The sequence below is a fragment of the Coturnix japonica genome, chromosome 9 (assembly GCF_001577835.2).
Source record: "Coturnix japonica isolate 7356 chromosome 9, Coturnix japonica 2.1, whole genome shotgun sequence".
Lineage (NCBI taxonomy): Eukaryota > Metazoa > Chordata > Aves > Galliformes > Phasianidae > Coturnix > Coturnix japonica.
The window spans coordinates 17,911,490-17,926,142 of record NC_029524.1 but is presented as its reverse complement, the minus strand read 5'-3'; the positions used below and the strand labels follow the sequence as shown (position 1 = coordinate 17,926,142).

The following is a 14,653-nucleotide window of genomic DNA, read 5'->3' as shown; positions in this document are numbered from 1 at the left end:
AGAGCAAGCAACATTTCCCTACGTAAACAACAACAAAAATAAATAAATAAAGGAAGAAATAAAAGAAAAAAATTACAACTTAAAAGTGACTGTGATCCCAGCTTAAAAATGTGCTTGGGACTTGTCACAGTCCCTGACACACCATTGCTATAGTTACTGCATTTTCAACCACTCCTTCATTAACGTGTATATTTAAAAATAATGCTTCTGCTGGGATGACAGCACTGCCAGAAAGTCTACCAGGGCTAATCATTCTGAAATCACTAAAAAGTGGAACTAAAAGATATTTAATGATAGATAACAGAAGGGACTTGTCCAAGTTAGGAGGAACTGCTATCGACTCCCGACTTGGAGCTGAAAAAACACATTCCAAGCAAATAATGGTGACAAGACTTTGCAGCTCTGCACACACTGCGGTCTCTCGTTGGGGAAAAGGAAAAAATGAGAGTGTGCTGTTTGTGGAATCGTATTATTCATAATATACATGTTGAATTACACGCAATCAGGTTAGATTGGGTATGACAGGAGATAATAGGAAGACAGCAAAGAGAAATCATAGATCAGCTTTGTTTGAAATAAAAAATATAAAAATAAAAATGCAGCTTTTAAACCCTTCCTCCACCTCCAATCAAATGAAATACGAGTTGCATCCCGCGTGCATGTTTTGACTGCATCCTACCATTATCGAGCTCTTCATCTCAGCAAAGCCCATTTCTGCAGCCCTCTGAAAGAGCCCAGGCCTTTTGTAAAGCTGATCCCAAGTGATGAAACTTAACCTCAAACATGAGTTGGGGGGCGGGCTGGTATGCCTCTGAAAAAAGTCTGCTCAAGAAAACAACAAAAAAATGTTTTTCTTTCACTCTTTTTGTGAAATGCAGAAGGTGCAGCTTAGCAGAGCGACCAGATTACACACATCGGGCTGAGCTGCACCGAAATCCTGCCTCGAGCAGTCTGGGAATCATACCTGCCTGTCACTCAGGCTTGAATTTAGTAGCATAAACTTGCGGCCAGCGCGAGGCCGAGCGCTGGCAGGATCTTGTACCTTTTCAGGTACGGCACAATGTTTGCTTGCGAATTTTACAGATGAGTTGAAGCAATTAGAGGAGAACAATTACTGCTGATCAAGTGTCTGTGCCTCGGGAGTGCAGGAGGGCTCCTGTGGTGGGGATGCTCCGGGAGCTGTGCGGGGTGCCAAGGTGCTGCCCCCAGGGATGTGGGGACAGGGGGATGTGGGCTGCACCCCGTACTCAGCCCACACCCTAAACTTCTGGGGCTGCATTGCTTCTGCGATGCTCTGGCTTGAGCTGAAAGCACTGTGCATACTCTCTGCTTTACCTTGCTGTTCTCTTCTTCTTTTTTTCTGCCTAGGAGCTACAGGAGCAGACTAACACAGCGCAATGCACTGACTTGCATTTGTCACTCCTTCTACATGGCTGCGTCTGGCCATGTAACGTCTATTTCCCAGTTTGACTCTCTATTATATTTTATATTACCTCTCGTGAGCTCGTGCCAGAGGAAAGCAGAAGGAGGAGCTGTTAGAAAGGCTTTTTTTGGTTTGAGATTCGAGAGCACATTTTTAGCATTAACTTTTTAGGTCCTGGTCATAAAACGCTGGAGTATGTGTACAATTCTATGGGCGAATGTGCAGCATTTCCTGAGGGCCAAATGGGCAACAATCTCCTGCTGACAGCGTGCAGCTCATGGCGAGCTACTTGAACGACGACCCATTTTTAATTTCCAAATCTCAGCAACAATAAGCCATAAAAATATAGAATTATGAACGGCCCGGCACCGTGCAAAATAAATAACAAGTCTCCAGTGAATGAAAGAAATTATTGGCAGCCGTACAGCCACCATTACCAAATCTCAGAAATGTAAACAGTAAAAAAAGAGAAAGTTACAAGCGCCATAACTCTCGTTCCAACAGCGTCCCAGCGCCGGTGCGTGGCTGCGGCTCCGAGCAGATGCTGCTGTTCCAGCCCAGCATATATTTCCCATCGCAGAGCACCACTGCCGACGCAAACGCCGTGAGTTGCTCGGACCAATTCACGTGATTCCCTCCTTGCCCTCACCTATTTCTGCCAGCTCCCATTATGAAACGTCTGAATTTGCTGTTTCAATTAGCCTGGACTGTTTCCTTTTCGTATCACTGCTCCATAAATGCTCTGTGTTAAGAGAATTGACCGCTTTTCAACGTAAAGCATATTTTTCAAGTTGCAAAATGCATTTTTCATTTACTAATAATCTTTATGGTTTCTTTAGCTAAACCAGCTGCTATATAAAAACAAATGCTATCTCGGCCGGCCGGGTCGTTCCGTGCTACGTGTGCTCCGGGCTGAATTTTCAAAGCTGAAAATTAAAACAATCCTCTGTCACAGCTCCTGCTGAAGTTAACGGGCAGCAGTTCCAGTCAGCGATGTGTAGGAGCGAAGTGCACCGCGCTGGGGGCTGATGGAGCAGGCTGCCTCCCATCCATTTCCTTCTCGTAAGGAATTTGATTGGAAAGAGTGATTTCTAATGGAAGATTCATGCCTGGTTGTGATTCTTCTTTCAATACTGTCAGGGCAATTAAGCCAGCTGAAAGTAATCTTTAACATTCACCTGATGCGGTTAATTAAGTGGTGAAAAACGAAATGCCGATTAAAGGCATCGAGCGCTGTGTCACAGGTATCAAAGTTTGAACGTGCAACAAGAATAACCCATCAGTTGGTGCTTTGTTATTGTATGTATTTTACTTTCTTAAAGCACAGCTCCCTCAACCTGACTTCACCCACGGAAACGTTTCATAGCGGCGCACATTATCCGCAGACCAAAGCAAAGCCTCGTTGAGGGAACACCTAATAACTCATCAGAGTAATTGAAAACAAAATGCGTCGCTACGTCCTTCCTCCCTGTCCCAGCCTCTCCAGCACACAGCAGAAGTAACACTTCAGCCTAACAAAGAGTGGATTTCAGCACGCCAAACAAAAAGAAACAGCAAAGCATCGCAGATCCCGGCTCAGCACAGGAGCAGCATTCGTTCCAGCAAAGTGTTCGGGAAGGCATGATAATATTTGTGCACGTGTGCATTCAAAGGCAGAGCCCCACGCGTGCAGCTGTACGGGTGGGATTATCAGCTCTGCATCTTCACCTCCACTCCTGCCATTAATTGCATGCTGAGGTTTCTGCTTAACGCAACAGTTTTGGATAGCAACACAGCTGGAGAGGAGCGGGAACCCGAAAACACCTCTAATCCCAAATCAGCACGTAATGGCTCTGTATTCTTAAGAAAGAAGCCTCCATTTTTATCAGGCATGAGATTAATAATAATAATAATAATAATAATAATAATAATAATAATAATAATAATAATGAGTATGAATTCAAGAGTGTGAAAAAATTGGAAAATTCATCACCAAAATCAAAATTACTCTATTCTGCACCTCACATCTGTGCCTTGTCTTCTGCCATAACAGCAAACAGGCCAAAAGCTGCTGTGAATTGCTGATTATTATTATTTTTTCCCCTGTGACACCTTAAAGTTCCTTACAATGTAAGTCCAAAAAGTGAATGTCACATACCTGATCACTTATTTGACATGCAACAAGGTTGTGCTGATCGTAGCATCCAGCAAACTTGATGTATTTGAGCCAGTTTCCTACATCTGGTTGGCTGGCGTCTATGCAGAACTTCACATTGCAAAACTCATCCAAGATCTAAAAGGAAGAAGACGAAGGGGTCAACCTTTGTGTTGCTGTCCGGGAGCAGCGAGCAAGGAAAAATCAGAGGGTTCAGATAAGCACATGGGTTATAATGCAGGGATGCAATAAGAAGCACGCTCATCTGTGAGAATCTATTAGGTCAGAATGCACAGATAGTTATAGAAGGACAATGGATGTACTGAGAAATGCCTTGACAAATGTCTACATGTAACCAAGACGTTGTCTAATTATCACTAAGAAACTAAGTGCTCACTTAAGAGACGTTTGAATTTCTTGGAATTTATTTCTGCTTAAAATTAAGGTTTTAATTAACCATGAGCTGCCGTGGAACAGAACAGCGATTAGGAAAAGAAGTGGCAGTGGTTTCAGTGGAGTTTTCTGCTTTGGTTCAGCACACGTGCTGCCCGCAGCTCCCACTGAGTCCTTTCGGATCTGTGACCCCGACCCAAACTTTGTGGGGGAGGCGGCGTTATTTATCTCACTTTAATACTTGTGCCTCCCAGACAGCACTTAAATCACCCCCCTTAACTGGAGCACAATTGTAGAGCTCTCCGCGCCAAACTCGAGAAAATAAACGAAAAACAACATAAACACTCGTGCTAAACATGGCAGCGTTCAAGACACGGCAATAAATGGTTCCAATTACGCAGATAATCAACAAATATAAAGAGATTGCTCGTGGACAAGTTCCAAGGATGTCCCACTCCGATCCTGGGACAAACCACCGTGCTGTCCATGGGAGCGCTGCCCGGCTCGGCCGCAGGCTCTCTGGGGCCTGTCCTCAATCCCGCACTGCGCTGCTCCCCCCGCCGCATCCCGCATCGTTTTAAACACCCGCAAACCGAAACGCAGAGGGAGACGGGGGCCGTTCGCGTTCACGTCAAGAGGCAGCGCGCTGCCGGCCGGCCGGCGATCCCGGCACCGTGTGATGCTGAGCGCACGAAAGCCACGGACAGTCCCTCGCGGGGCTGCGGGGCTGCAGCCCGCATTCACTCGGGGATCCCCGCGGAAAGCTCTACTGCCCGCTGCGAGGCTACGCGGCTCCGGAGGCCGCTGTCCGGGTCACGGCCCGCAGCGGGGCCCCGCGGGCGGCGAGATCGGGCCCGGCCGTGTGTCCGTCTGTGTGTCTGTCTGTGTCTCTGTGTGTCCGTCTGTGTCTCCGCAGCCCTACGCGGGGCTGTTTGCAGCACGGCCGCTTCGCTCTTTCCCTGAGTCCTTCCCCCCCCTCCTCACCCCCTCATCGCATCCATTTTTTCCAAAAAGTGAAAACCGAAGCACAGCAAACCCACACTCAAACCAATAAAAGCAGATCCCCCCCCGGCCCCCCAGCACCTCGCAACCCGCGGACAAGCCGCATCCCCGCGGAACTTCCGAGCGGCCCCGGACTCCTCTCTCTACTTATTTTATTTTAGGGGGGAGGGGGAGGTAGTATTTGATTTTTCCTTCCCAAGCAAACCCCGCTGTGCCCCCCGAGGGGGGGGGGGGGGGCTCGGAGGGCAACGGGGCCGGGGCAGGGCGGCACGTCCCGCGGGGCCATGGGGAGCCGCGCTGCCCGCTCTTACCTTGTGTCGCCCGGAGCCTGCGGGGGCAGGGAGGGGGAGGAGGGAAAAAGATCCTTCAGGCGGCGGGGAGCAACATCGCGGCGTCAAACGCGGGCGGAGGCCGCGGCCGTCGGGGTGCGCTTCACCATGGGGCGGGGGTCGGGGGGGGCCGGGAGGCTCAGCGGCGGAGGGGCTCGGCGGGCTGCTGCCGGCTCGCCATCACCTTCCCCTTTCGGCCCCTCCTGGTCTTATCGGCTGGCTCAGCGTGTGTGTGTGTGTGTGTGCGCGCAAAGAAAGTTATCAGGAGAAAAGGGGGGAGGAAAATTTAAAAAAAAAAAAGAAAAAAAAGAGAAATAATAAAAAAAAAACAACCGGCACCAGCGAGCAGCCCTCTCGGACGGGAAAAAGAAATAATAGTACAGAAAACAAAGCAAAACAAACAAACAAACAAAAATAACGCAGCCCCGCGCGCCGCACAAGAAAACAAACTTCTTTCACTTCTCCGCCGGGGATGGCAGAAAAGTGTGCGCGGGCGGGCGCTCTCCCCCACCCCACCCACCCACCCCGCCGCTGCCCGCGGCTCTCCGGCCCCCCGACCCCCGGGCAGCGCCCGGCCTGCCCGCCCCCCCTCCCCGCCCACCCCGTCGGGTCCCGCGGCCGCCGCTCCCCACGCCGAACACTGTCTCTTTAAAAGCGGGACAGCTCCGGCCTGCCATGCCCCCCACCACCGCCCCTCCTCGCCGCTCTCCGCCGCCCACCCCCGTCGGTGCCACCCCCACCCCTTCGCCCTCGTCGCCGGCGTCTCCTGGCTCGCTTAAAAGCCGCAGCGGCGCCCGGCGGCCGGGGTCACCGCAGGCGCCGAGGAGCGCAACGCGGAGCCGATCCCCCCCCCGCATCGCGGGGCCGCCGCGCCGTGCCGGGTCCCCGCCGCGATTCCTTCTCCCCCCGTGTCCCGTGGCTGCGGACCCGCGCTCCCCCGACGGCTGCTCCCGGCGCTTCGGCGCGGCTGCTCGTTCCTACCGTCATCACCGGCACCGCGATTAGCAATGCCAATTTCGAACGAAACGCAACTTTTTTTTTTCTTCCTTTCTTTTTGCCTCTTTTTTTTTTCTTTTTTTTTTTTTTTGCATTTTTTTTCCTCGTCTTCTTTTCCCCTCTCTCCCATTCTCTCCCCCTTCCTCCCCCCACCACCAACACCTCCTCCACCCCCTTCTTTTTCCCTCCGCGCGGCGAATTTCCCGTTTCCTAAAGGAGCTCTTCTTTATTTATTCGGTAACGAATGCCGTGAATGGAGCCGCCGGAGGTTGGACTCTCCCCGCCGCCGGAGCAGCGCCCGCCCCGGTCCCGCTCCCACCGCCCCGCGGGGGCTCCGCGCTGCCCCAGGATCCCCCCGGCCGGAGCCGACCCCGTCCCGCAGCGTTGGGCACTTCCCGGCTGAGTCCGGTGTGCTCTGTGTATTTTAGGGAAGAGAGCACGAAAAAGAATTACATATATATATATATATAGAATATATATATACATATATATAAAAGAAGGCAGAACTGGATCTTTCATTGCGCCTTCCCCAAGAGCCACCCGCTTTTTTTTTTTTTTTTTTTTTTTTTCAGTGTAAATATATTTTTCAGCCCAAAAGTCGATTTTTTTTCTTTCCCGGGGGGCAATGGGAGGGCGAGAAGAAGGCGGCTGACATGAGATGATGATTAATTCGTCTCAACGGCCTGTTATCTGTGACATTGAACTGTTATTTCAGATAATGGCCATTGTTCCGGGCCGGGTGGGAGCGGGCCGGGGCCGGAGCCTCGCGTTGGGGCCGGGCGGTGGGACGGGAACAAAAACCTTCGGGGAACCTGGGGGAGATTCCCAGGGCGCAGCGCTGCCGGGTTCCTCAATCCTTGTGCCGCACATCGGTGGAGCCTCTCGGATTTTTTTCTTCTCCCCTTCTCTCTCTCTCTCTCTTTTTTTTTTTTTTTTTTTTTAATTTAGCCATAAATTGGAGCGGCTCGAGCTATGAGCTGTTCTATTTTCTTCCTGTCAGGATGAGGGATTTGTTTTATGATGCATTGTGTATTAAATACAAGTAATCTGGGAAACTGATTGCTCGAGCCCATAGGCCTGATCAGAAGCCTCGATAGGAGCCGGAGCTCCCCCCCTAACCCTCACTCCCCCCTCACACACACTCACACACCCCTATACGCTGTGCCACAAAAGGAGGAAACGCCGCTGGATAAACAAAAGGGCCTCCGGTACCGGCACCGGGATCCGCCTGAGCGCGGCCGCTAGGTGGGGCGCGCCGCCGGGACACGGCACCGAGCGGGGACGGAGCGGGGATGGAGCGGGGATGGAGCGGAGCGGGCGCTGCTGAGCCCCTCTCCCCTTTTTAGGGTGAAAAGTCACTTTTTGGGAGTTTACTCTCAGCGTTCCCTGTGGCTCAGCTGTACCCCTGCCCAGGAGGAGGAGCAGGAAGGGGCACACTCGGAGGGGTCTCAGCCCCTCCGTGCACACACACATACGTGTGTTTTCCTTCTTTTCCTCTGGAAGACGGCTGTGGCCTTTTCTCCCTCCCGGCGGAGGGCTCGGTAGGCGCTTCCAGAGGCCCAGCTATTTCCATAGGGTCCCTTTGGCGATTGTTTATTTAAAATCAGCCGCTCTATTAGTGGAGGCAGCGAGGAGTTAGTGCTCAGTCTGCTAGCAATTCCCACCGGGCTGTAAGCTGATGCCTCTTTTAAGCCTTTAACTTCATGGTCGTCCCAGAAGTAGAAGTTCTCATAATGGAGACCCTATGGGCATCGTGCATTCCAGCACATCATTAAAGCACAGCAAAGCAGCTCAGCCACAGCCAGATGAAATAACGGCACTGTCCGCCTTTAATGGGCTTCCTGTGGCCCGACACTGCTGAGGACAATGGTGAAAACTCCGACAAGTCGCTGGTGATTTTTCAAAGCACCATAAATGTTCGTATTAGGCTTAATATTATCCTTACATCTGTAGACGAACTCGCTTCATAACCACATTTTTAAGTGGGGTTTAATGTTAGATTTCTCAAGGTGACCAAACACAACACCAAGCATCCTGCTGAGTGCTTACAGACCTTGGGGGGGGATGAAGCACAGCGCTGTATGTAGCAGCCCTGCAGCATCCCCACTGCTGCGGGATGGACCCAGGAGAGCAGTGCTGAAGCAAATCCCACCCGCAGATAGCGACTTCAAAATAAAATAAAGTATTAAGTGAAAGACTAAATCGAGTTGAGCAGAGCCAGCAGCAACGCTGTGTGTTTAGGGTGAGGAGCTGGGCCTGGCCTTGCCTTTCATGCCACAACCCCTGCCCTCCCGCCAGGCCAGAGGCAGTTTTCAAGCAAAGGAGAGAGAGAGGAGGAGGAAATTAAAGGTAAAAAAAAAAAATGTAAATAAAAAATTTCCCTTGGTCTGGAAATGGGCCCAACTGAAAGCATGTTAATCTCCACCTCAGTAATTTGGTTCTTCTGGAGAAGACAGAAGCCCTGCTGCTGTGCCCTGCACTTCATAAATCACGTCTTTATGTGGACAAGGTCAGGGCACCTAACAGCTCAGACATGGGCCTTTGCAGTGGCTTGGAGGGCTCCGGCATGTTTATTCTCTCGCATAGATCTCCGAGGAGCAGTCCAGCACGCTTCTAATTACTTTTGATTATTTTCATTTGCTCGGGTCAGGCTGGCTTTGCCGGCGCTGCTGCAGGGTGGGTTTCCTCCCCCTGGCTGATGGTGGGATGTGGGGAGGGCAGTTCTGACACCCCCCCTTCCCGGTATCCCCAGAAATGATGTGCTATGGTGGGGGAATGTGTGGGGGCATCCAGCTGGAATTCCCTTCCTTATGCCTGGCAGTTGGGAATGCATAACTACACACACACCACAAAAATACCAATTGCTTTGGGAAAAGAAAATAAAAGCCAACACATCCCTGCAAAAAGAATAGAAGAGAGAGCGGTGTGTGCATGGGTGGTAAATATTTGCAGGATTTTTGCTGCTGCAATGGGGCTGTGTTCAGGAAGGGCAGCACACTGCCACAGCCCCCAGCCATGCCCCACAGCACTGTGTCTGAGCCCACTGTCCTCCTGCTGCACCCAATGTGGCATTTTTTAGATGGGATAAATATATATATTTAAGTACACGTCAGTGCCAGCATGCACAGCACCCTGTGGGCAGGCAGCGTGGGCTCCAGGTGTGTATGGAGGTGTTTCCATATCTCCATCCCATCAGGCTGGGGTCCCCCCATAAAAAGCAGTGCAGTCACAGCTGATGGATGAAGGGAAATTTCCTGAACAGGGGCTGGTGGATGAGAAGGGATTTTTTTTGCATGCTCTGAGGCACGCTGGTGGGGTTTGAACCTCGATCTTCTGGGGCCTTGTGTGTTCCCAAGAGAAAAATGGAGATTCACCTATTCTGTCAATAACATGTAAAATGGGTCCATGACTGGGATGTGCCTGATGAGCAAAGGAATGGGTACATTTGCTCCTGCCTTGGGAAGGAAGGCTGAGAAGCCTTGTGGAACCTGCAGCAATCCCTCAGCCAAGAGATGTTACAAAACCTTACTGTGAACAACCCTTGTCCCTGGCAGCCAAAATTGAGATGCTGGGGGGTGCACTGCTGCTCACCCGTCTCCCACTGCAAGCACACTCCTGCAGCAACAGAGAGGGAATTCCAGAGGGAGAGAGCTTCCAAGTCTTCCCACTGCTTCCACCATCAATGAACATGCTCTGACACAAGGTGCTGAGGACCATTGCTATTTTCAGCTGCATTGTTCATTGCTTCAGTTACAAAAGACTCTAGAAGCCTCCAAGCCCAGAACTACTAGACACAGAGCAATTGAATGCATGGCTGCTTAATGTGAGGGATGGCCTCCCATCCACCCAGGAGCTGTGGGTTTTATGGCCCTTTGCCTTTCTCCTGTTTTGAAAGAAAGCTAAAAATCTGGGGGATAAGAATTCAATGGGAATCCATTAACACTTCATTTCCTCCAAATTTTTAATTTTCAGACCTTTCCATTTGCCACACAGTCCCATAGCTCAGCACTGGATGGGAAGGGTGTGTGCAGCAGGTGTGGGTCCCTATGATATCCCAGAGCCAAGGGATGGAAAGTGGGAAAGAAACCAACAGAGCAAGGGAGACATCAGTCTGAAGGAGATTGGAAGGGTTAATAAGCAGAACTTAACACTGCAAAGATTAATGCGATGCATAGCAGGTAATTCTACTTTAGTAATCAATTTTAGGAATGAGTGGCTATTTTCAAAGCATTCCTATTGTAGCCAAGGTTTTAACCAGGCGTACAAGAGTGGACATAAACACCTGTGGACTTTATAAGAGTACGAAGCAATTTATCACCCAATAAAATTCAAACACTCATTTTAAAATTTTCAGGTTTGCATTTGCTGTTTTAAATGTACGTGTGTGGATGCTTCTAGCACTGCTCACAAGCAGCAGGATGCACGCTGCACACACAGAAACACATGTGCATGCAGACAGCACATCCAGCTCCTGAGTGGGGCACAAAAACCTGCTGCATGAGGTGTCAATAGTTTCATCTTGCCTACATTTTGCATTAAACCCATCATGACAATCGACTGGAGTTGTCTAAAACCTGCACTAAAGGGGCATTAAGTCAGCTGGCATTGGAAATTACTGGAATTTGATTTTCAGATAAACCACAAAATGTGATGAACTACCATCGTTCTGGCTGAATTAACTCATCATCCTTGGGAGCAGCACAATGTGGAGGACAGCAACACATAATCCCTTCCCAGCAGGGCTCCAGGGCTCACCCCCTCTTATGGCACAAGGAAAGGAGCCCCACAAGGGACCAGCACTGTTGAGTCATTAGATATCATTCATATGAGAACAGGAGATGGAGAACACTTAATTACAAGTTTTCTATGAAACTATAAATAGGTTGAAATCCCCACAACAATTCAAGTCATGCTTGTAGATAAGTCCAAGAGCTGGAGTTCAGGAATGTGAAGTTATTTGGACAATGGACGTGCTTGCAAGGTTGATCCTTATCCTCTGCAGGCAGACTCCCTAGCACTGAGACTCAGAGCACTTGTAGCACGGGTGCCACTTCTACAGCCCAGCTTCCCCAGCTATGTGCAGGCACCTGCCCTAAAGTGGAAAGCAGGTCTCGAGCAAACGCGTGACCGGTAAATGCTTAACCAGCCATGAACGTGCATGGCAGCTGGGCTCGGTGCACAGTGAAGTGCTGCTCCACATAAATTAGTCACACATGGATAAAGGAGCAGAGTTGGTTCTGAAAACTCTTGTTCCAAGAGCAACCTGGTTTGTACAAAGGAGCTTGGCTGAAGCTGCAGAGAGGGACAAGGAACAGCAAAAAGACCATCACATCTACCAAAACCTACAATGTCTTCCAGGACTCACCACATCCACCAAAAGCCAACAAATCTACCAAAGCACACCATGTCCACCAAAACCCACCATGTCTACCAAAACCTATTACATCTACTAAAATCCACTGTGTTTGCCAACCCAGATGAACGCTCAGTAGTATTAATTCTCCTCCCATCAAGAAGCAGTGAGAGGAAGAAAGTATTTCACTGAGAATCTTGCAAAGGTTCTGTGAAGCCACATTGCAGCATCCCCCTGCCTGCTTTAGGAGCAGCGTAATGAACAACAAGCACACTTTGCTCACCAGAAAGCTCTGTTGGGGAATGTATTCGATACAGGTGTCAGAATAAACCTGCTCTGCTAACCAAAAAAATGTGTCTTGATCACAATAGGTTATTAATGAAATGGCTATGAACATCAGCATATACTTGTGGCAGATTTCTTTCATAAATGAGTTGAACATTTTCCAATTTTGAGAAAGTGCTGCTACCTATAAACTGGAAAATTAAGGGCTTTTCCCCCTAAGACTTAAATCCCTCAGGGCACTTATGTTCTGGCATGCATCCCTTATTTGCTGAAGAAATTTCAAACTTGGTAATTTAGCACCATACTGATAAAACAAAGGAGAAAAAAAGAAAGAAAGTTAAGCATGTGTGCATGTGAAGGAGGAGGGAGGTGAGTGCTATGGCTGCAGGCGTTTTTTTCCCGTGGCTTTTTTTATATACAAGTCATGCTGCAGATTTTGTATGAGATTCATAGAGAAAACATTCCCAAGATAAAATATATAAGATGCATATCAATCCATAAACTGAGTTTTGCAGATGCAAAATGACCTGCAGAATTTAAATGAGGATGGAGACTGCTTTATAACCATTTCTCCGTATAACTTATTTAAGCCAAAGATGTTGGGCTAAATTTGCCACCAGCAGAATTATGAGTATTAGCATTATTAGTATTACAGCAGCACCTAGAGGCCCTGGTTGAAACTGAGACCCTTTGTGCACTGACAAGCGATAAGCAGGGGTCTCTGCCCTGCTCAGCCTGCAGTTGGCATGGGCAGCACCAATGATGTGCTGGATGGGAAGGTTGGTGTTTTGGTTGGGTGGAAGGAATAGGAAGATTGGCTTATGGAGAAAATCAATGACAGGCCAGGAATGCAATATTTTCCCATCACTTTCCTTCACTGCTTTTTATTTCTTTCTTTTGATTCCACTGAAGAGAAAATGGGAGTTGCAAGTGCTCATTAGCGCTTTGGAATTAGCGCTCAATTAACTCCATAAGTTAATTCATTAATTTTGTCTCAAACAGAGAACAGAAGTTTTAGGTTGAGGTTGCTGAGGACAGAATATACTTCTACAGAAAGGAGAAACCAGACTGGATTGGGTGATTTATAACATGCAGGATTTTCACTCGGAAAAACCATTTATATGCCCAGAAATCTATTCAGCAAAGATAACACAGCACAGGAAAATGAATATTATCAATCTATGAGCAAATGTTGTAGCAGTTTAAGATTAGGTTGACTCATATCTGGAGCCTTTGACATCTGTACTCTGTCTGCTTTTATCCTGGGTTTAACAGGTGAAATGTGGTGACAAAGAGCACTGTGAGAATCTTGATCCTTGAAGAAAGCAAGGATCATGGCAGCTGCTAGCAGCACCTCGAGTGCCTCTTTTCCCCATTAACACTTACTGATGGGAAAGAGGCAGGAAAGTCAGTAAGAGAAACCTCTAAGCTCCAATCAACCTGTGCTGTGTTTGATACGGTGGATCCTCATCTGGTGTAAAGGGTAAGAGAAGAACAACATGTAAAAGAGTTATGTATAAATGGATATAGCAGATGTCATTGTCCTGGTGTCCACCAGCAGCTCAAAGGGTTCTATGGCCATGGGCAATGCTGTCCCACTGCAACTCCTGCCAGTAGCCAAGTGGCCACTGGACACACCTGAGGGGCAGTGATTGTCTTGTATGAGCTAGATGAGTAGTAAAAGCAGGTTAAATTTTAAATGAAAGGTGTACATGTGTAAAAGAATTTGTAGTGTTTGGTCTCCAGCTTTGGATGGCTAGAAAGTATTCTGCAAGCCGAAAATCTGTTCTTCTGTTTTGCTTTGTTGATTAAATATACTTGTTACCAAGAACTTCAAGCAGGAAAAAATTTAAGAGAGGCTTCACTGAGATGTTATCAGCTTCAGCTGCAGCACAGAACAGCTAGAATGTAATAGCTCTTCAGATCTCAAGGTATTTCTACTGACTGCTGTATAATCAGCATGTTAAATCTAAACATCTCTTCATGAGTAGTTATTTGTATGATATATACAGATCAATACCTATTGATTTTCTAATTTTGATGCATCTCTATGCAATGATTCAGTTTCAGATTATCTTATTTATCAAGCTCTTCTCTATGTCTTTCCTTTCAAGCTGTCCAGTACTTCCCGACCAGTTCAAGCAGGTCCCACTGCCACCATCCCCTTAGTCCCCTGTATGCATATTTAATCACATCCTAGAGCTTTGTATGCAGCTCCAGGTTTGTTAGTACTTGAGGATAAAGTTCATAAACTTGCTTCACAGATGTACTGGAATAGATTGCCCAGATAGGTGGTGGTAGCCCATCCCTGGAGACACCCATGCTCAGTCTGGATGGGGCTCTGAGCTCCTCATGGAGCTGTGGGTGTCCCTCTTCATTGCAGGGGAGGTGGACTAGATAGCCTTTAAAGGTTTCTTCCAACTTAAACAATTCTGCTTCATTGATTCTATGCCACCATTCACCTGCTGCCCTTGGAACTACCCATAGGTCTACAAGGAGTCTTCCCCACTCCATGCACCCCACTGTTTCTTACTCAGTGACTTTGCCTTCAGAATTCCCTGTGCTAGCTCATAAGGATATGGAGTGGACATACTTTCCCACTGAATATAAAAATATCTTTATAAGGAGCTTTTGGCATCCATGCTGGCACCTGAAGACCATCCTTGCTGCATTAAGAAGCAGCAAGAGAAGCAGAGTAGCTGGCAGGGAACACCTGGTGATGATGGATTAATAGCAAC

The 14,653-nt window shown here is 48.5% G+C and overlaps 1 protein-coding gene across 9 annotated transcripts in view; it reads right to left on the bottom strand.

Moving 5' to 3' along the window:
* Positions 1-14,653, bottom strand: part of MECOM (MDS1 and EVI1 complex locus) — a 321,499-nt gene that overhangs the window by 39,256 nt on the left and 267,590 nt on the right. For 8 of the 9 annotated variants that reach the window (XM_015871997.2, XM_032446644.1, XM_015871992.2 and 5 more), the window contains one exon: positions 3,561-3,695. In XM_015871997.2, the coding sequence (XP_015727483.1) occupies positions 3,561-3,695 (135 nt within the window). Of the gene's footprint in view, positions 1-3,560; positions 3,696-5,263; positions 5,455-14,653 lie in introns of those variants that run through there. The other variant, XM_015871998.2, reaches the window with a different exon arrangement.